This window comes from Electrona antarctica, assembly GCF_951216825.1.
Source record: "Electrona antarctica genome assembly, chromosome: 9".
NCBI lineage: Eukaryota > Metazoa > Chordata > Actinopteri > Myctophiformes > Myctophidae > Electrona > Electrona antarctica.
This window is the reverse complement of record NC_136790.1, coordinates 37,854,112-37,875,525: the sequence shown is the minus strand read 5'-3', so window position 1 is coordinate 37,875,525 and position 21,414 is coordinate 37,854,112. Positions and strand designations below refer to the sequence as shown.

Sequence of the window (21,414 nt, the reverse complement as noted above, 5' to 3'; positions counted from 1 at the left end):
GACAATTAGTAATCAAAATGTATTGTGGCCAAAATAGGCCGCAAATATCAGATCTAAAATCAAGTGTCAAGTGTCACATCGCAACGTTTGCACAATTGTTAAACAATTATGCCGATCATGTAAAAAACAATCTCAATTATCTCTAATAAAGGCGATGAGAGAGATGATTTTGTGACCACGGCGACAGCTGGGTCCTCCTATATACCTGCAGGTTGGCGTCGGTCAGGCGGCAGGCGTTGCCCTTGACGTCCAGGGCGAAGTTGACGAAGCGTGTCAGCGAGCAGGCCACGGCCTCCGCCGCCTCCCTGATGGCGTCCAGGTGTTCCTCCAGGTGTTCCCGCCTCCGCCAGCGGCTGCTGACGAACTCCATGAGGCGCGGCGCCGCCCGGCACACGCCCTCCTGGAGGTCCAGCAGCCGGCGGCCCGCCTCGCCCTGGCCCAGGGTCACCTGCCGGCATGGGAGCAGTGTTAATGTCGTCGACTGAAACTATGACGGAAAACGTTCCGTCGACTACCTTTTTTCACAGACGAAAACCTAATAAAAACTAAATAAAAACGAAGCTATGATGACTAAATCTAAGACTAAATATATTGACAATTTATTAAAACTAGACTAAAATGTTAGGGAGGGACTACAAGTTCTAGGCCTATCTATCTACAATTTCACTGAACAAGATTGCCTATTTTCACAATTTGTTTTATTGTTTTGACAGACGTTTTTGTCTGAAAATATTTTTGAAAATGTTTTTTACCAGCTGCTGTGTAAGCACAGCTGGTCAATGTTCTCTCCGCGATGCTTTCACATCCACTTGCTGTAGTTGAGACCTATGTTTCTGTCCTGATTGGCTGCCTCGTCTCTAAGCAACCACACCTTTTGCCTCTAGCCGACCTCTCAGCCATGGGATATAAGGAAGCAGCTGGTAATTAATTTATGTCATCAATTCTTGTTTATATCTGTAGGGTCACCTGGCGCATGGGAGGCTCGGGCGAAGACGAGGAGGAGGAGCTCAAGGCCAGGGAGTCACAGGAGGAGCTAGAGGAGGAGCTGGTGGTGGAGGAGGTGCTGCTCCTCTGACTGCCGCTGGATGAGGAGGAGGTGCTTCTGTCATCGTCCTCCTCCTCCTGCAGCTGGGAGGAGGAGCTGCCTGCTCGGCCCTGGACACAGAGAGGAGGCACGGGAACCAGGGTTATAATCTCTACACCATGGAGAGTTGGTAACCAAATGGACCCTTATAGATCTTTAACCCTCGAGAGCGTAAAATGAAAGGGGTCCATTTGGTTTCTTTTTACGATCTCAAGAGTTAAATTATTGTTAAACATCTGCATTATGTAATTTACAAGAAGTCTACGTACACAATTAGAGAATGTACATTTATTTTTTATCAATGTTTTCCTGTTATAATTCTCTCCTATCATAATTAACAACATCAATACAGCATGGAATTGTGGACAAAATATTATCCAACAATAACAACATACCGGTATTCAAAGTTTTGGGTCTCAGAGTCTGTGGCTCAAATTACCAATAATGGGCGTTGAGACAAAAAAGGTTGCAAACTGATCTACACCTTCAATGTTTTTCAGGCCAAGGACGACCCCCTATAGGAAGACCCCTGATCTACACACTATGGTCCAATGTCAAAACCATCCTATATTAAAATGTACAGATTTAGAAGGCATTTGTAGAACCGTCTCTCGGGTCTTAATGTGTTAAAAATAATAATACAAAAATAAAATAATGCTAAACAACCTTGACGGGCACCAGGATCTTCCTGGTCCGTTGCAGATGCACTCTGGCATGGTCGTAGGCGCTGAGCGTCGGCTCTCCCCTGCACTCCAGCGGTACGTGTTCCCTGTGACCTCTGTGCAGCGCCAGGCTGTCGTGGGGCGGGACGGCGTACACCTGCTCCTGTGCAGGCTGTCTGCTATAGGCGGGGGCTCTGGGAAGCACCGCGGGCGGACTGGGGGAGTTCTGGGACTGCTGCAGACACGAGCCGGCTTTAGGGATGTCATAGAGGCAGCTCTGAGCCGGCCAGGCACGACCTGGGGGAGAGAGAGAGAGAGAGAGAGAGAGAGAGAGTCAAAGATAGATAGATATACAGTAGTAGGCGGGCGGGCGGGCGGCGACCGACCGACCGACCGACAGACAGACAGACAGACAGACAGACAGACAGACAGACAGACAGACAGACAGACAGACAGACAGACAGACAGACAGACAGACAGACAGACAGACAGACAGACAGACCTTTATTGATCACACAAGGGAAATTCATATTGTCATGGCAGCACATTAGTTATGAAACACAGCACAAATACAGAAAACAAAACATTTAATAAGAAGAAAATATTAGAAAACAACATAATGAAAAGAGTCAGCAGTAGGTAAAGTAACACAGGGATAATTAAAAAAACAGCAATCTGGGAACCTGTTTTGGGAGATTATAGGAAAAGAGTACCATAAACCACAGATTTATTTGGGCCTCAGTACTGCCTGAATGAATTAACACTCAACTCTGAGAGAGGGATGCTCAGCTGGACAATGCTTGTGTATACCTGAGTATAACATGTTAATTAAAACAAAAGAGAATGAAGGGCAGCTTACCAAGAACTTTGGAGGGCATGGTTCCGTAGGAACCTGGTTGTTCGGGAGACACTGGTACGTCATAGATCCACTCTGGCTTGCAGGGGGTGGGGAGCGTGTTGTACCCGCTGGTCAGCATTCTCTGCTGGGCCTCGTTGGATGATGGGACGGGGATGTCATAGCTGGGGTCCTGAGACGGGGCTGGTGGGACTGCATACATCTGTACATAACAATAAAACCATAGGGGTCAGACCTTAAATCGATTTAATACAATAATCTAAAATAATACTTTTTAACAAAATAATCAATTTTGGGGGGTTCACAACATGTCGTGATGTGACGCGATATGAACTTGTGGATAGGCTATGTTCAATATATAAAGTGTTACACACCACAAATATGACAAATATGAAATATGTATAAAGTTATGTTGATTGATTGATTGATTGATAATTGTATTAACAGTTTGTAGAATGGGTACAGTATAACGATAGTACAGGTTTAAAAATCAGACCAGTCTGAAGCGAATGGTGCAACAGCACCCCCTATTGGTACTCTGTAATAGGTAATTGGTAATAGGGATATTGCTGTTCCTTGGAGTGGTTGCACCACTCAAAAATAAAATCACACCCGTGTGAACTGAGCGGTGCAACTATACTTGTATTGTGGTAGTTACTATATACTGTACTGTAGTCTCTACTGTACCGTACAGTGTTCTGTACTGTGTACTGTACTGTACTCCTGTATTGTACTGTACTGTGCTATTGTAATAGTCATACTGCACAATGTGAAGCTCAACACTTGAAGCTCAACACTTGAAGCTTGAACACTTGAAGCTCAACACTTGAAGCTCAACACTTGAAGCTCAACACTTGAAGCTCAACACTTGAAGCTTGAACACTTGAAGATTGAACACTTGAACACTTGAAGCTCAACACTTGAAGCTCAACACTTCAATACTTGAAGGTATAGGTCACCCAGCGGTATTGCAGCTGTTCCTACTCCAAACAGACAGTCATTGGAGCGGTGTGCACCGCTTCAAAATTGGTTAGATTTGTTCTCCAACAAATAAATAAAGCCTAGCATGTCAGGCACTTACACTGTCACTACACATCACGCTGTCCTCGGGGCTGAAGCGTCTCTCCAGCTCAGATGCGGTGCTCAGGGAGGCCTTACGAACCAGCTGTCTGGGAGCTGTTGACGCCTGTGTCATCGCATGAACGGAAGAAAGGAAGAGAAACCCTTAAATTCACACATTGATGGTTCGAAAGACAGAATAACAGCTTCATGCTACAGGTAAATGCTTCCAGTGATTAGGGGTGCAACCGGGTCCATTTAATACATTCTAAACATAGCCTAATCGATTATAATAAAATAATCAATGAAGTGAGTGTAGCATAAATAGACCATGGAGCCTGGCATGGCCAGACTAATATCACTGCATAAATATTAGCCTGGAATCTCTGTGTGGAACCTGCATTTCCAAGGGGTGGATTATAAAAAATGCCTCTGGTTACAACCTGCCCTATGTTTGTATACTGGTTCCTGAATCCTGGTTGGTCCCTCACTACCTTGGAGGGAATGAAATCAAATCACAACTAAGCGGTGACGGACCAAATATGCAGAGGGCATCTTTTTTTTTTTTTTGCAATGGCAGTTTTGTCTGGTTTCCATCTACAAACTTGTAGGTTGTAGATCGGCTCTTTTTGTAAAAAAAAAACATTGTACAACAAAAGTATAAAATACTGCTTATAAGTGACTAATTTAGTGCAATTTAATGCAATATATACAAAAATATATAAAATATGTTTTTAAAAACGGGCTTCTCTGATAATCGAAACGGAATCGATAGAGTAACTGCTAAGAAAAGAAACGACTGTTGCAGCGGGCTGCCTTTTGTCCAGACTCACAGTGAAAAGTGAGGTGCGTCTTGCTTGGTTGGGGATGTCGTAAACCTCACCCCTGTGACTGGACGATGTGACCGAGATGGAAGCCTGTGAACAAGACACATGCACATATTTTTTTATTTACTCCTATCAGGAATATTTATGACCATAACTTGTTTTTCCTTCTATCTCTATTCTTTCCCCCTTTCTTGAAAACTACAAATGATGGGAGCTTGTACAACAAAACATTTTTTACGGGTGCATGTGTTTGGTCCGACATACTAACAGTCCTACTACAGTCAGTCCGACGCCCCAAAACCCAACCCTAAACCTAACCTCACAAGAAGCCACGGGTTAGTTGTAAACTGCCACGCATGTCGAGAGTCATGGGTTAGTTTTAACCAGCAGCGCATGTCGGGAGTCATGGGTTAGTTTTAACCAGCAGCGCATGTCAGGAGTCATGGGTTAGTTTTAACCTGCCACGCATGTCGGGAGCCATGGGTTAATTTTAACCTGCAGCTCATGTCGGGAGTCATGGGTTAGTTTTAACCTGCAGCTCATGTCGGGAGCCATGGGTTAATTTTAACCTGCAGCGCATGTCGGGAGTCATGGGTTAGTTGTAAACTGCCACGCATGTCGAGAGTCATGGGTTAGTTTTAACCAGCAGCGCATGTCGGGAGTCATGGGTTAGTTTTAACCTGCCACGCATGTCGGGAGCCATGGGTTAATTTTAACCTGCAGCTCATGTCGGGAGTCATGGGTTAGTTTTAACCTGCAGCTCATGTCGGGAGCCATGGGTTAATTTTAACCTGCAGCTCATGTCGGGAGTCATGGGTTATGTTTAACCTGCAGCTCATGTCGGGAGTCATGGGTTAATTTTAACCTGCAGCTCATGTCGGGAGCCATGGGTTAATTTTAACCTGCAGCTCATGTCGGGAGCCATGGGTTAATTTTAACCTGCAGCTCATGTCGGGAGTCATGGGTTATGTTTAACCTGCCACGCATGTCGGGAGTCATGGGTTAATTTTAACCTGCAGCTCATGTCGGGAGCGAACTAATAATGCCTGTCGGATTGTTAGTATGTCTAACAAACGTATGCACCCCATTTTTTACACCTGTCAACCTGTGATGTGACAATAAAGTTGGAGTTTAAAGAAGTCGAACACTTGCATCCCTTTGATCGTACAGCTCCACCTCCGTCACTGAGCCTCGTATACGAGCACCTTTACAGGGACAGTGTATTCTCCCACGGCTCTAGGGAGGACCGCAGAACCCCCTGTTATATGCCTGCATTCTAGCAATTAAGCCAGCTCTGTAATGAGAACCATGCTGCTCATTGGGGTCTTCCGTGGCCCCTGGTCTGGAGGAGGGGCCCCCGGGACCCCTGGAGCAGGAGGGGAAATGGTGAACATGTGGGGGGAGGAATGTCGGTAGTAGTAGAGGAACCCATACAGACCAGAGCCCCACGATTGCTTTTGGTCCATATAATCCCATTATTTGACTTTTTTCATAGTGTCGCTTTCTGCTATCTGCTGATCCGATGTGTCCCAATTTTTATCAGCTTGCAGAGCTGATCAATGATCGGACTTCATAGTCTACTCACGTAGTCTAGTGGTGAGATTTTCATGATTGGCTGGCCTCTAAGCCAATGGGAGACTAGCCCTATACGGCCAATAGGACACTAAGCCCCACGGCCAATGGGACACTAAGCCCGCTCTCCTCTCCCCCACCGCACCATGACTACAGAGACTGCAAACGCGACTACATAAAACTATGCAAGAGAATGTTGATAGATCAGAAAGCTGATATTTGACTTGAGTCATATCTTGTTAACCACTTTCAACCTGGCCTCTCTGTGTATCAAAACATCACTAATCAGCGGTCTAGAGACAGGGGTTTTCAACTGGTGGTCCGTTGACCACTGGTGGTCTGTGAAGGTAGTGCATGTGGTCCCTGACCCTGACCATTCATTTAGTAATGTAGGAAAGTGGAGATTTGTACCGTTTTCAAACCACTAGTTGAGAAACTAAATGGTTTGGTGTCCTAGTCAATATAATAAAATGTCAAGCTTTTTCCCCCAACAGCATGCACATATCTCCACTTCCAACACATCAGTGGTCCCCAGGTTGATTCTTAGTCAGGGTGGTGGTCCCTGGTTCACAATCAGTTGAAAACTCCTGGTCCAGACTCTAGAAATCTTGGATCGACATCGGACCCAATACCCCGGCATCGGTCGGGCTCTGGTACCGACCCCTCTGGTTTTGTGCTGTCTTCGGCTGCTGGCGCTGCTGTTTGCACTTAACGGGTGTCTGAAGTCTGCCTTTACGAGGCCCATAAAGGCCTGTCCCCGCTGGAGAGGGCCTCTGGTCCCCATCTGTAAGCCTTTTTTGTCAGCGGGGGGCTTCAGAACATTGCGTTTCAGCGACATCCTCCCTCTCTAATCATGAAAGTTAACACTTCCCAAGGAAGAGGACCAACGCTGACCCCGGAGCAAACAGACAGGGGCTACTGTCTGTAACCGTGTTCATGTGGTTTGGGTCACCTTGGCAGCCGGCAGCCACAAAAATGTAGATGTTCAAATCCTCAAAGCCTACTGTACATTCATTCTGCTACCTGTGGGTTAGTGGATCTCAAATATTTTCACGTCAAGGACCCTACATTGATACGTATTAAAGGAGTAGTTCACCCAAAAATGAATGGTTTTCTATCAGTTACACACCCCATAAATCCTTGAATTCATGGAGATTTGTTTGTTTGTGTTGTGGTGTGTAATTGCTAGAAAAAAACATTGGGTGCCGGTGAACTTCTAAAACATCTTTATGCTTATCTTGTTGGCTCTTTCTACTTACTGTATCTGCTGTGCTTTTTATTATCTGATCATCTGATCTGATATTATCTGATCATGCAACCATGGCGACGGCATTTCCCTCATGGGATCACTGTCTGTCTGTCTGTCTGTCTGTCTGTCTGTCTGTCTGTCTGTCTGTCTGTCTGTCTGTCCTTTGCAGGGACTGAGGGCCCCTGTTCCCCACTGTGAGAACCACTGCTGTAAAGAAAACAAACGGTACCTTGATGCCCTCCGGTCCTTCTGGGCTGAACTTGAGTGCGGCCGACGGCGGAGGGCTTCTGGGCGCATTCAGAGGCGTGGACGGGACCTTGTAGATCAGGTCGCCGCCATCGTGAGGCGGGGCGGCGACGGGCGGTCTGAGCGCGCTGGGGATCTGGTAGATGTTATTATGGGGACTGTCTCCGTTTGGGCAGTCGACAGACTTGGCCTTTTGGGCGAGGCGGCAACGCTGCAGTGGCAGGAGCTGCAGGCGGTTGGCGGGGGCCAGGCCCTGGCGTCCGTACAGGGAACACATCCACCATCCACTGGTGCCCTCCACGTTCTGCTCCATCACCGTCACAACGTCCCCTTTGTGAAAGGCCAGCTCGTCACTGCACTCTGCCGTGTTGTCATACAGAGCCTTCGCCAGTTTGCTCTGAAAGAAATACAAATCACACCCGTGTGAACTGAGCGGTGCAACTATACTTTTATTGTACTGTACTGTACTGTACTGTTTTATTGTTAGTTATACTTTTATTGTTATAGTTTAGTGCACAGTGTGAATAGGCCTGTAGGTTGCTCAACAGTTCTACTTTAGGTCACCCAGCGGTATTGCAGCTGTTCAAAGCCCAAACAGACAGGGACATGCTGTAGGTACATAGGGACACATGAAGCCAGTCATTGGAGCAGTGTGTACCGCTCAAAAAGAGGGGCGTAATAGATGGTAGGCACAAAGGAAGCCAGGGGGACAAAACATTTCACTTAAAGTGTGCTTTACATAACAAAGAAGGCGATACCTTTAAAGTTACTGACAAAGAGAGAGAGCCAGGAATTCTTACTACTAATAACGATCTTTTCAAAGGGGCGGTCACAGCTTAATGGGCAGAGAATCATCGCCTGCCAGCCCCGGTGTGTGTGTCGAAGTGTCCCTGAGCAATTTATTGCTGCTCCGCTCCGCTCCGCTCATCTGAGCGCTTATTATCATGACCGGCTGACCAGCCATCAGCTGGGTGAAGATGAAACTGAACTTCCTTTGGGGACTAAAGCAGTTGGCTTTACTTAGCATTTTTACATTGCTACACATTGTGTGCAAACTAAAGTTCTGCTTTTGCCTTGATTACAAATTATCTATACCATGATTCTTTGCTGCAAACACAGTTTGTGCAATATTAGTTGCAGTTTCACAAGAAAGAAATACATGTGGCAGCTGCAGTGACATTCACAGGAGCTTATAGAGAACGCATATAAAGACCATTATATTAAGTTACTTGATTCAATATTTAGATATTTTATATTCATTATTTTGATCAGACATGCCCCTCCTAGAGTATATGAACCCTTTGAACTTTGGAAATGGCTCTTTGGAAAACTCATGCTTGATGTGATGACCTTGATGTGATGACCATGATAAGTAATCTTTCAATTAGTTATTTGACTTATTTCATGCATGGACTTACAGGACTCCAGTTAATGCAACATATACAATACATGGCAGTGTGGACATTACAATGAGCCCAGAAATGTTTTAAAGTGAAATACCCTGTTGTTAGGGAAACAGACTTCCTCTTACAGTCTGCTGAGCATCCTCTCCCAAAATAACTTGTGTTGTGCAACATTGCAAATGGTTTCCATACGGTTTCAGTGGCATTATACTAACTATACAGCAGTGTTGATTTTGGCAGCAAATTTTTATTTTAGTTTTAGTCATAGTCTTCTGAATAGTTTTAGTAGACAAAATGTCATGCGATTTTAGTCGACTAAATCTACAGTTGTTTTTTGTCGACAAAAAATTATTTCGGTGGGCCTTAATGCCGTCGTAATGACTCATTTTACACTATAGCCAATCTACAAGTTCACCGATCTACAAGTTAGCCGATCTAGTTCACAACGCGTTGCAGCGCGACACGTTGTGAACTTGTAGATCGGCTATTTTCAGCATGCAACCAAGTGTAAGATCTCTACTAGTCCCTTCCTAACATTTTAGTCCAGTTTTTATTTGTTGACGAAATTGTCAATATATTTAGTCTTAGTTTTAGTCATCATACAGTAGGTTAGTGTTCATGTCGTTTCCATTTAGTTCTGTCAGTGAAAAAAGGTAGTGGACAAACATTTTTCGTCTTAGTTTTAGTCGACAAAATCAACACTGCTGTTCAGTAGTGGTTCTCATTATACTAAGCATACAGTAGCGGGGTTCCAGATTACACAGGGTCCCCAGCAACAAGCAGTTACGGTAATATAGCATCAAAATTCAGTTTAAAGTAACAAATGTAACCATATACGTACGCTATTTGAAAATAGCTGATCTATAACGTGGGGAGGTTGTAGATCAGCTATTTTCTTGAAAACACAAATCTTGTATGGCGGTCCCTGGCACAAAATATTTTCAAATGGCCAAATAAATACAAAATATAGCAGAATCACTGCTAGAGAGGAGCTTACATAAAAACCAGTGTCACTTGTGTTCTTTAACTTGATAGTCATGACCTTAGTCACTCAGACGAAGACTAGACTGAGCACGCACGCACGCACGCACGCACGCACGCACGCACGCACGCACGCACGCACACGTGAAAATCAGGCACATCTAAACTGTTTATTTTAATTTCTTAACCATAAAACAACCATGTCTCTTGTGAAGACCATGCAAGAAAATGGTCCTCACAATGTCTGATGTCTCACATTGGGATCCTCACCAGTATAGTAACACACACACACACGCCACTCTAAGCTGCTAAGTGCGGCGGGTGGCTGCTGGCCTTGCCCTCGCCCTGTGGGTGAATCTCCAACAACAAAGAGTCCTTTCACCATCACAGGCCATTGAGGCCAACACACACCCCACACCTGTTAGAGCGCAAGGCCTGTGCCAACCCTCTGGAACACAAACGCAAACGTGCGCGCACACACACACACACACGTATGAACAAACACGCACGCGCACACGCACGCGCACACGCACACGCACACACACACACACACACACACACACAACGGTCTGTCTAATCTTCTGGGTCATGCTACAGACATGTAAGCTCCATACTTAGGCTCAGATGACAAACCCTGTAAACTCTCACTGTCAGGGTTTCAGCAGCATGTTTTGACTCTCTCTGTCTCTCTGGCCTACAAGTTCAACTGTAGAAACAGAAAACACATCCACATTCCCATGGAAAGTGTTTATTTACAACCTGTTTGGCTCCATTGTCATTTAACCCATTCCAATATTTAATTTTATGCCGTTTCATTTTTTCATAATTCCGCAGCTCTGTGAATGTAATGAGTCGTCATGTGCAACCTGAACGAAAAGATAACTAAGTCTAGGATATTTTCAACGTGTGATGTATTGTGTGTGTCAAAGGTGGTCTTCCAGTGATGGAAGACCATGGCAGTTGAGTAAATACTTATTATGCCAATAAGTATTTACTGTATTATATTAACAGCAGAAGAGTGGACCGTCATACTGTACAATAAAATATTAAGATTTAGTGACGTCCCGGCTTGTCCTGGATTGCAAAGTGTCCAGAGGCCTGTCCAACATCAGCACAACAGTCAAATGTTAGGGTGAGGGTTAACATTCACATAATTGTCCTGGTTTTCATCACAATTCAAATAATACTAGTTAAGTGAGGTCTAGCCAACACCACCTCGGGATTCCTGGATCGCTGCCTTCCATAATTTCCTATCTAACATCAGGTTCTTGAGCTCTGCAGTGTTGTTAGCTAAGCTGTCGTGCCGCAGTACGTCTACATAGGTGGTGCGCTTCTTTCCACTCCGGCTTTGCCCTGGGTTGGCTCCCATAGATTCAATTTACTTGCCTCAAGTTCTGTGTACCTGACGTAGTGCCCTGCCGGCCTCTAGCCTTCTCTCTCTAACTTTGTCTGTGACCCGTGGTAGGTCCCCATAATAATACTAATAAAATAATACTATCATGCTACTAAACATTAGTCCCCCATCCTGAAAGCACCTATGGACCGGTGCATGCACGTGTGTGTGCACATCAGCACACACAGTTGTATGTGCACATGCATAAGCGAGAGGTTAATTTAAGAGGCCTTGTTTGTGGGGTCAAAACATGTTCTCCCTACTTCCTGGTGATCTGTGACTGTAGAAATTAGGTCACAAGCACAATAAATGCATGCGTGCTAATGTTTACTGCTGTGTGCACGCACGTGTGGGTGTGTGTGTGTGTGTGTGTGTGTTGTGATGATGAGGTCTCTATGTTCAGCTGTGAGTCTTATGGATTCCTGCACACGCCTGCTTGTGCAGATCGGCCTCCCTGACAACTGCCATCACCACTTTAGATGCACAGCTGTCTCTCTCTCTCTCTCTCTCTCTTTCTCTCTCTCTCTGTGTTTGTCTGTCTGTCTGTCTGTCTGTCTGTCTGATCAACAATTTAAACCCTCTATTCTTAGTAAAACAACCTGAGTTACTTGGACCGCTTTTCCCCCTCATCTACACCGAATCTCTGATGCGCTGATATTCTTCTTCATTTCATGGACAGTATGCTGCTATGTCTAAATCTATATCTGGTTGGATATGCTAGTGCAAGTATGTAGATACCTTTCTTTAAAAAGTCCATAGACTTGGCTGCCACATGACGTTACGGGAGGAGGGGGGGGTCCACTCCACATACAAAGCCCCAAACTAGCGCCCCTCAAAAAACAGAATAGGGATATATCACCATTCACCATATAAAAAACATCAACACATAATAAGAAACTACGGTATTAAAAATGAAATGTCTAAAGAGTTAAGTCTTAAAAAGACAAAAGACACACTGATAGCCAAAGTGCCGATTATTTATTAGGATGCAGAGTAGGAAGCAACGTTTCTGCAGATACAACTGCCTTCTTCAGGGTATTAAGACTGGTGTGGGTTCAGCATCCTCCTGCACAGTATTAAAAATGGAATGACCATGGTTGCAATGACCAGCTCACCATATGGTGATGGCTACTGATTACTGACGCTAACCATGTTCATTGGGCCAGCTTAACCACTTAAACCATATATTTTACACTCTGGCTCTCCAGAAATAGCAGATCTACAGGCTCACATGTGTCGCGGACTCGCAGCTCATTTCCTTCAGGCTAGTAAATTGTCAAATGCTCCCCTTTCAGCGTGAAATGTGTGCTGCGTTGAAGTGTTGTTGTATCCACGGAAACCTGACAGGAAGTGGGAGGAGCCAGTGTGGGAACTATTCACTCTATGACCTCCTCCACTGCATGCCGGCCCGGGTCACGACCTCTATGGTCAAAGGTCACCGCCTCATCCATTATGTCTTGGCACATACCAGCATCCAACCTGGTAACCACATCAGAGTGTACAAATGAGAACCAAATGGACCCTTATGGAGTCCATTTGAGTTAAATGAACACAGAGGAGTTGAAACCTTTGGTAGATAAAATATGGTATTAAATGGGGGTCTGTGGCCTAAATGAATATACAGTACACAGTGACACATACCCAAATGGCCACCAGTGCCACCATCCACGCCCGGCTTGGGGGGAAATCATATTGATATCATCCACGATCATAATAAATATCAAACAAACTTAACAAACTTCAGGCCGACCCAGATTCTTCCAAGCCCATTAAACATGACTTGTTCTGTGTCCATTATGGTCCTGGTGACAGAACCATGGAACCTAGTAGTAAATCCAATGAATCTAATCCATACATGAATGAATGAAAAGATATAGGCCTACTTACAATAAGAAAGTCCATGCTTTCCCACGTGTGTGTGTGTGTGTGTGTGTGTGTGTGTGTGTGTGTGTGTGTGTGTGTGTGTGTGTGTGTGTGTGTGTGTGTGTGTGTGCGTGTGCGCATGCGTGCGTGCGTGCCGTGGGGACAGGAAGCTAGCATGTAAATAATATGACATAGATTTAGACTTTCCCACAGTAGAATTATACACAATATGACTAAAGAGATAGGGGTGGGGGATGGGCTGGAATCTTGTGTCTCTGTGACAAAGACATGGTTCATTAGGTTAATTTATAAAATGTCCATAGTCAAGGAATCATCATATTTTCTAATTCTAGAAAAACATTCTAGAGAGTTCATCTTTTTGCTTTGCCTTCGCTCCAACTCAAACAAACAGGGGGAGGATGTGGGGACCAGTGACGGAATGTAACTACATACATTTACAGTACTGTACTTAAGTCAAACTAAATTGTATGTACTTTTACAAATACCGTATTGTACGTTTTTACTCCACAATTGTTTGACAGCTTTAGTTACAAGTTAACTTGCCGATTTATATTATTAATATAAAACATACGGTAAACCAGAGTAATCTAGTAAGAGAGTGGCGACGCGCTTTGATCTTGCCGTAAAGCGAGTGCCTATGGGCTATAGTTCCAAACATTGGAACTATCCCATTGAGATAAAATGAGCACTTCCGCATTCCATTGTCAACGCTAGTGTCGCCACTCTCTTACTAGATTACACTGCGCCACGGTAAACTAACCACTTATGTAACTTTCAACTGTGCAAGTGCTGAAATTATTACCACTAAGCTACTAGAGCCTGCCTGCTTGCTCAGGGGTCAGATATGAGACATGACCTTTGACCTTTGACACACACAATCTAGATGTTTCAATAGAAGAGCAGGGAGACAAAATACAACCACCCCAATTGTATAAGTTCATTGGACAACATAACATTTTATTCATTCATACATACTATACATATTTATATACCGGTATATAAACTTACATACTATTATAACAGAATGTTGGATCTGTTATTTTCTTTTAGAAAAAAAAAACTTTAAATACAGGACTTTTACAGTTTTCTACAAAGTGGTATTGCTACTTTTACTTAAGTAAAAGTACTTCTTCCACCACAGTTGTATTGCCCTGCATGACAGTAAATGGTAAATGGTCTTTATATAGTGCATTACATTCACCCATTCACACACACATTCATACACCGATGACAGAGGAAACCATGCAAGGCACCAACCTGCACATCGGGAGCAAGGGGTTCAGTGTCTTGCTCAAGGACACTTCGACACAAACTCTGGGGGAGCCCGGGTTCGAACTGGCAACCTTGTGGTTCCCATACGGCCAGTCACAGTGACATTTATTGGCTGTGACTGCCCTGGAATTTCCTGTCTGGAGATGCCTGAGAACTGTGTCAAATATTATATTATTATTAATGTCATACTACTCGCACGCACTTAAGATTGACTGAACGATTCGCTTAGAGGAACACAATAATGTTTGTATCTGTGTGTGGCACAGATAACTCTAAACTGGATACTGTTAGTGTACACATACACATGCACGCACGCACACACGCGTGCGCCACACCCACCAGTACATTAGTATGCCTGGTTTTCAGGTGGGCAGTGATCCACCTGAACTGAAGGGGCAGGGGATGATATTGTCACCGTCTATATCTGGTGTATTTCGATTTTGACTCAAAGGCTTTCAGGACGAAACCAAAAATACACAGACATATTTCATATTTGTAACTTCACCTGGAGGTCTATTAGAGTAATGTTAACTCCATAGACACATAAACATTCAAAAATGTAAATAATAAAATAAATAAACCCAAGATATATACTGTATATGTTACAGTCATATTACCAGTTACCAGTCAAATCGGGAAAAACGGAACGGGGCGCCCGTATTTCCGGGTCGGGAGCATGGCCGCGGGAAAATATGTACAGTAGGAGGTGCTGAACGTTCAGTAGGGGGTGCGCCCGCCGTGCACACGCCTCGTGCATGTGCATTTTCGCGTGGAAAAGTGGCTTTTACTTTCCCTCTCCACATGCATGAGCAAACTGACACAGGCAATTAACCAGGATAAGGCACCGATACTGTGATACAGCATATTATTAGGCCTATAGTAACAGAAATCTGTTTTGATTAAAATTATTATTACTTTCCCCCTCCTGTCCAAGGGTGGGCTGTGCCTGGGGGGAGCTCCAGACCCCCCAGCACCCCTACTTCCCTCAGCCATGGTCGGGAGGCCACGCCCGGGTTGGGTCCGGGTCCCCATAATGTCTGGGTCGGGAGGCCACGCCCGGGTTGGGTCCGGGTCCCCATAATGTCTGGGTCGGGAGGCCACGCCCGGGTTAGGGTCCGGGTCCCCATAATGTCTGGGTCGGGAGGCCACGCCCGGGTTGGGTCCGGGTCCCCATAATGTCTGGGTCGGGAGGCCACGCCCGGGTTGGGTCCGGGTCCCCATAATGTCTGGGTCGGGAGGACACGCCCGGGTTGGGTCCGGGTCCCCATAATGTCTGGGTCGGGAGGCCACGCCCGGGTTGGGTCCGGGTCCCCATAATGTCTGGGTCGGGAGGCCACGCCCGGGTTGGGTCCGGGTCCCCATAATGTCTGGGTTGGGAGGCCACGCCCGGGTTGGGTCCGGGTCCCCATAATGTCTGGGTTGGGAGGCCACGCCCGGGTCGGGTCCGGGTCCCCATAATGACCCAGGTTGGGTCCGGGTCCCCATAATGTCTGGGTCGGGAGGCCACGCCCGGGTTGGGTCCGGGTCCCCATAATGACCCGGATTGGGTCCGGGTCCCCATAATGACCCGGGTTGGGTCCCCATAATGTCGCTATGCGACACGTTGTGAGCTTGTACAGTAGATAGGCTATTTTCAAATATCCGCAGCCTATTATAGCTAGTTTTGAGCTTGTTTTCATAGACCTGGTTGCTTATTTCTCGCAATAGCGTGGCCTGCATGCAGCGGTACTGTACGTCATTATAACATGAAGGAACAATAGCGTGGCCTGCATGCAGCGGTGCTGTACGTCATTATAACATGAAGGAACAATAGCGTGGCCTGCATGCAGCGGTGCTGTACGTCATTATAACATGAAGGAACAATAGCGTGGTCTGCATGCAGCGGTGCTGTACGTCATTATAACATGAAGGAACAATAGTGTGGCCTGCATGCAGCGGTGCTGTACGTCATTATAACATGAAGGAACAATAGCGTGGCCTGCATGCAGCGGTGCTGTACGTCATTATAACATGAAGGAACAATAGTGTGGCCTGCATGCAGCGGTGCTGTACGTCATTATAACATGAAGGAACAATAGCGTGGCCTGCATGCAGCGGTGCTGTACGTCATTATAACATGAAGGAACAATAGCGTGGTCTGCATGCAGCGGTACTGTACATCATTATAACATGAAGGAAGACCAGTGTAATGTTGTGAATGTCAAGGTTTCAGAATATGAATGGAATGTGTTGGAAAGCTCCGCCAGTCTGAGAAAGAGTCATAGCATTATATTGTCGCTGTCAGGTGTAAACCTTGTAGGTCCCCAACATCATTCCTTTTAGGAAAACAAATAAATAAAATAGAGAGCCTGTATTCCAAAGGATACAATTAAATGATTTAGTCACAAGCTCTTGCTACTAATTGGTACAGTACAATGGTACAATAGAGGGTATGCGGACATCATCATCATCATCATACCCGGAAGTTATGCGGTAATGCCTATACTGAGTGGCAAAAAACTACTTTATGGCCTTGACAGCCCATACTTCCAAACAGAAAAGTCCTATTTGATTGCATTAAATTACTTTGAACAATATTAAATTCACCTTGTCACTCACTTTTCCACTCGATCTGCCATTCACTTTATGCATGCGCATACCCTCTATATTTCTAAAACTTTTACTTTTACTTTCTAAAACTTTACTTACTAGTTACTTTGCAGATATTAATTATAATATTGTAAAACATACATTAAAGTACCAAAAGTAAAAGTACTAAAATGTTTGACAATAGCAGATCTACATGCTCACAACACGTCTCGATGGGATGCATTGTGAGCTTGTACATCAGGTATTTTCAAATAGCCTATGTGTACATAACCTAGGGCTGAAGTGGTTAAGTATATTTTGATGCCAATACTTTTACCCAAGTAATATTTTGAACACAGGCCTTTAAACCCGGCCATGCACTACCAACGAACTCCGGGGCGCACTTCCAGGGGGACCCAAGCAGCGTGGGTCCCCGAGTACCCACACTTAACTGGTAACAGAGTATTTGTATATTGTGCTATTGCTACTTTTATTTAAGTAAAACACGTGAGTACTTCTTCCATCACTGATGGTTTCCATGATATGTCGCTGTGTATTTTCATAATTCAGTGATATCATTGTCATTTCCACAGCATCCCTCCCTTTCCCATGGCCTGTAGAATGCACTGTTTCTGTGGAATGCTTGAATAGTTTCCACATAAACAAAATGAAGACATGATAACGTCGCCGTCAGGCAGAAACCTCTCATCTCCGGTGGTGGAAAAAAGTATGCAAATGTTTACTTTAGTAAAAGTGTCAATAATAGCATTCAAAATTGTAAAAGTACAAAAGTATTGGCATCAAAATGTACTATGTACTCGTTATGTCCTATTTAAGATGAGATGAGATATAGTCTACTTTATTAATTCCTGAAGGGAAATTGAGGTGTTACTTTCACAGGTGTTCAAAATGTATTCAAATCTCTTGAAAATATAAAAGTATATTAAAAAAGATATAGGTATAAGGCGGGTAATGCATGTTTTGTAATGCCGGTAATGATACAAATCTAAATGTTTTCAAATAATTGTAGTGGAGTAGAAAGGGAAACCAGAAGGCTCACCCCAAAACCCGCTCTCTGCCATTGTTGTTCCCCTACCACATGCTGGGGCGGTTCTTATATTCTTGAATTTGTTTAGGGTTAGGCAGTTTTATTGAGTTTATAGGGTTAGGTTTTGGCACCGTTTTACTGAGGTTAAGGTAAGGTTAGGAATATGTTTGGTTTAGGCATAGTTTACTGAGGTTACGTTTAGGAATACCAGGTAGAGACCGTTCCGAGGTCGCCGAATTTGACTGTGTTTTGGGGCATGCGTACAATATTTGCCTCTGAGATGTAGTGGGGTAGAAGTAAAAGTACTGAACATTGAAAATAATACAATTTGTACTTAAGTACTGTACTTGAGTACATGTACTGTACTTAGTTACTTTCCACCCCTGCTTATCTCCATATTCTAACTTTGTTTTTTTCAGCCTACTTGATCACGCTAAGCGTCACACGAAACGAAAGCATCAAAAGTAGCAGATCTGTAAGCTCGAAACACAGTGAGAAGCGGTGTTTTGAGCTTGTAGATCTGCAATTTTTTTTTTATCAGTTTCAGTTCTGGACATAAGAGGTTTCCAGCTGACAGAGACGATAGCTATGCAGACATAGACATGTCTGTAGTATTAGCCTTGTTCCCATGGCCTGCACAGTGTTTCTATGAAATATGTACATCATTTTCAAGTACCATAATAATAACAAATGATGACACTGTGTATCTACTCATTGTAAGATACAGTATGTTAGTGTTATAATCTTTTTGCTCGTCTGCCAGTGAATTCATGTATACATTTTAGACATGACTTTGTTATTACTTAGTTATTTCCAGTTTAACTGTACTCATAATCGACCTTGTAGGTCTCCAACTATTACTTTTCAGGAAATGGGGGGGGGGAATAACGTGTTTTAATGGATCTAATGTAGTTATTATCTAGCCACATGCTCTTGTTAATACTGACACACTTTCACTTTGGAACTCTTTCAAAAATAGCAAATCTACAAGCTCACAACGCATCACACAGCGGCACGTTGTGAGCTTGTAGATTGTGATTGAAATCATTTTGATCAGAGATGTTCATATGGACGGTAAATCAAAAGTGATTCGTGTTTACATGCCACAATGTATTTCATCAGAATACATCTTTTAAGACGCACAAAATGGTTCCATCAATTTTATTGATGGACCTGCACCGTGTCCTCCTGGGCTATTTGCATTTCTGCTGTTCTTTCCAATTAAGCCACGGTAATTCATGAAATTATGTTGAATGAAATGTGCTATACCAGGGGTCTTTTTCAGGCCAAGGTCCGCTTAGCTGAGAGAGAGAGATAAAGCAGGGAGGGACCCCCACTACATATTGGATAAAATTGTGTTGCGGATTACACTTTTTCATAGACTTGTTTGACAGCACTATCATCACCTCTGTACTTGGCCTGCTCTTTTTTCCATCTACACATCAAACATCTACATGTTCCTCTCAGAATAGGGCTGCTAGGATTCAAGTGATTGATGTAAAAAAAGAAAGAAAATCCTTTCACACAAACATTTGGTGGCCCCCTGTAATAACCCTAACACCCTGTTGATGACCCATGTCCTAAATAAAATAAATGTGCCTTTCCTAGACTCTCTGCTCCATTCCACAACACATCTCCTGCGTGCCCCGTGGTTTGATTTATTCACACACTTCTGTCTTCTGCTTTTTGTCACGTAGACAGACAGACAGTGGTCATACAGTCACCTCTTCCTGCTTTCCTCCTAACCGCTACACCAAAGGACGTCAGTCAAAATTACGCTGAACATGAATTGCGTATGAATATTTGTCATACACAGGTAATGCAATGAGAGAATGTATACGAATGACTGTTAGGATCATAGGGTTCTGTACAGTGTACAGCACTGGTTCTCAAACTTTTTTTGTCAAGGACCCCCCACATTTCTGCAGGGCCTGGGGCTTAGGTACAGGACCAGGTATAAATGTGGGGGTCCTTGATGAAAGCAATTGAGAAACACTGCCATGGGGGAATCCACATAGTGTATGGGAGTGTTAGTGGTTAAGGTATAGTGATGTGGCCCGGACCACTGGCCTAGCGTTACGGGCACTTAGGCTCAATGTAGCCTGACAGCGCGTCGTGGGATCGAAGCTCGACGGCCTTTGCTGAGTGTCATTCCCTGTGTCTTTATTCCTGTCTCTCTTCCTCTCTCTCTTCTCACTATCCAATAAAGGCCAAAAACCCCCCAAAATATAATTAATTAATGAATTAATTAATGAATGGTGTAGTGATGTGATGATAATCGGTATTATTGTTTTATCGCAATAGAAAACGCTCACAATAATCATAATCACAGAGATTTACACTGGACCTGTACTTGGACGACCACTTGTTTAATCATTTTGGCTAATGTTCTCTCCAGAATATGGATAGCCTGGAAACCAGACGAATCTGCCACAGGAAAAGAAAATCGAAATCGTCTGGCTGGCACTGCTCAGTTTGAATTACATTTCGCTCACCCCAGAGTCGTGGGTGACCAATCAGAGCCCACTATTCAAAGTGAGACATTTTTTTGGCTGCGACATTGGAATCTGTTTGTAACCGCCCCTTGGAAATAAATCTTCCACACCAAAGTTCTAGACTAATATCTACACAGTGATATTAGTCTGGCCATGGGGGTGACATTTGTTAACAAACAAATCGTTGACTGCGATTATTTTGGCCACAATAATTGTAACATGAAATCTTCACATGGTCCCATCTTTACTAAGGTGCAATTCTCTCTAACGTCTGATCAGCTCTACAGTGTGTGGCACAGGCCATTGTCATGCCAGCCAATACCCGTTTCCTGGAAACAATTATTAGTCTCCATCACAATGAGTGTGGAAGCCCTCCCTGCATGACCTCTAGCTGACCCCCACTGGGCCACCCACCGTACCATGACAACCTAACAACATCCATGTTGGAATTCCACTCCAGGAGAATGCTCCCACATCTTCTTCATGCTAAAGGGAACTGCTTCTCAACCCGTGGGTCTGGACCCCCAGGGGAGTCCCCACATGATTTTGGCGGGGTCCTCAGATGACAGTAAAGTGACAATTGAATTTAGGGACTTTTAAGACCATTTTAATACCTTAAAAAGCATCAAAAGTAATCAACAAACTATACTATAAAAACGGATCAAACATTGGCCAAATAGTCAAATAATATAAGAAAGAGGCAAACATTTTGAAAATGGCTGATCTACAAGCTCACAATGCCTCACATTGTGAGCTTGTTTAAACTAAATGTAATAGCTCAACCCAAATATGATTTTGGAGGGTCCCCAGTTCAA

General features: G+C 44.2%; 1 protein-coding gene across 1 annotated transcript in view; it reads right to left on the bottom strand.

Annotated features, from left to right (window-relative positions):
• cass4 (Cas scaffold protein family member 4) overlaps positions 1–21,414 on the bottom strand; it is a 29,231-nt gene that overhangs the window by 3,745 nt on the left and 4,072 nt on the right. The window contains exons 2-8 of the mRNA XM_079510700.1: positions 7,539–7,952; positions 4,495–4,578; positions 3,684–3,788; positions 2,606–2,804; positions 1,751–2,043; positions 967–1,155; positions 206–448 (exon numbers count right to left, since the gene is read on the bottom strand). Coding sequence (XP_079366826.1) covers positions 206–448; positions 967–1,155; positions 1,751–2,043; positions 2,606–2,804; positions 3,684–3,788; positions 4,495–4,578; positions 7,539–7,952 — 1,527 coding nt within the window. The remainder of the gene's footprint in view (positions 1–205; positions 449–966; positions 1,156–1,750; positions 2,044–2,605; positions 2,805–3,683; positions 3,789–4,494; positions 4,579–7,538; positions 7,953–21,414) is intronic.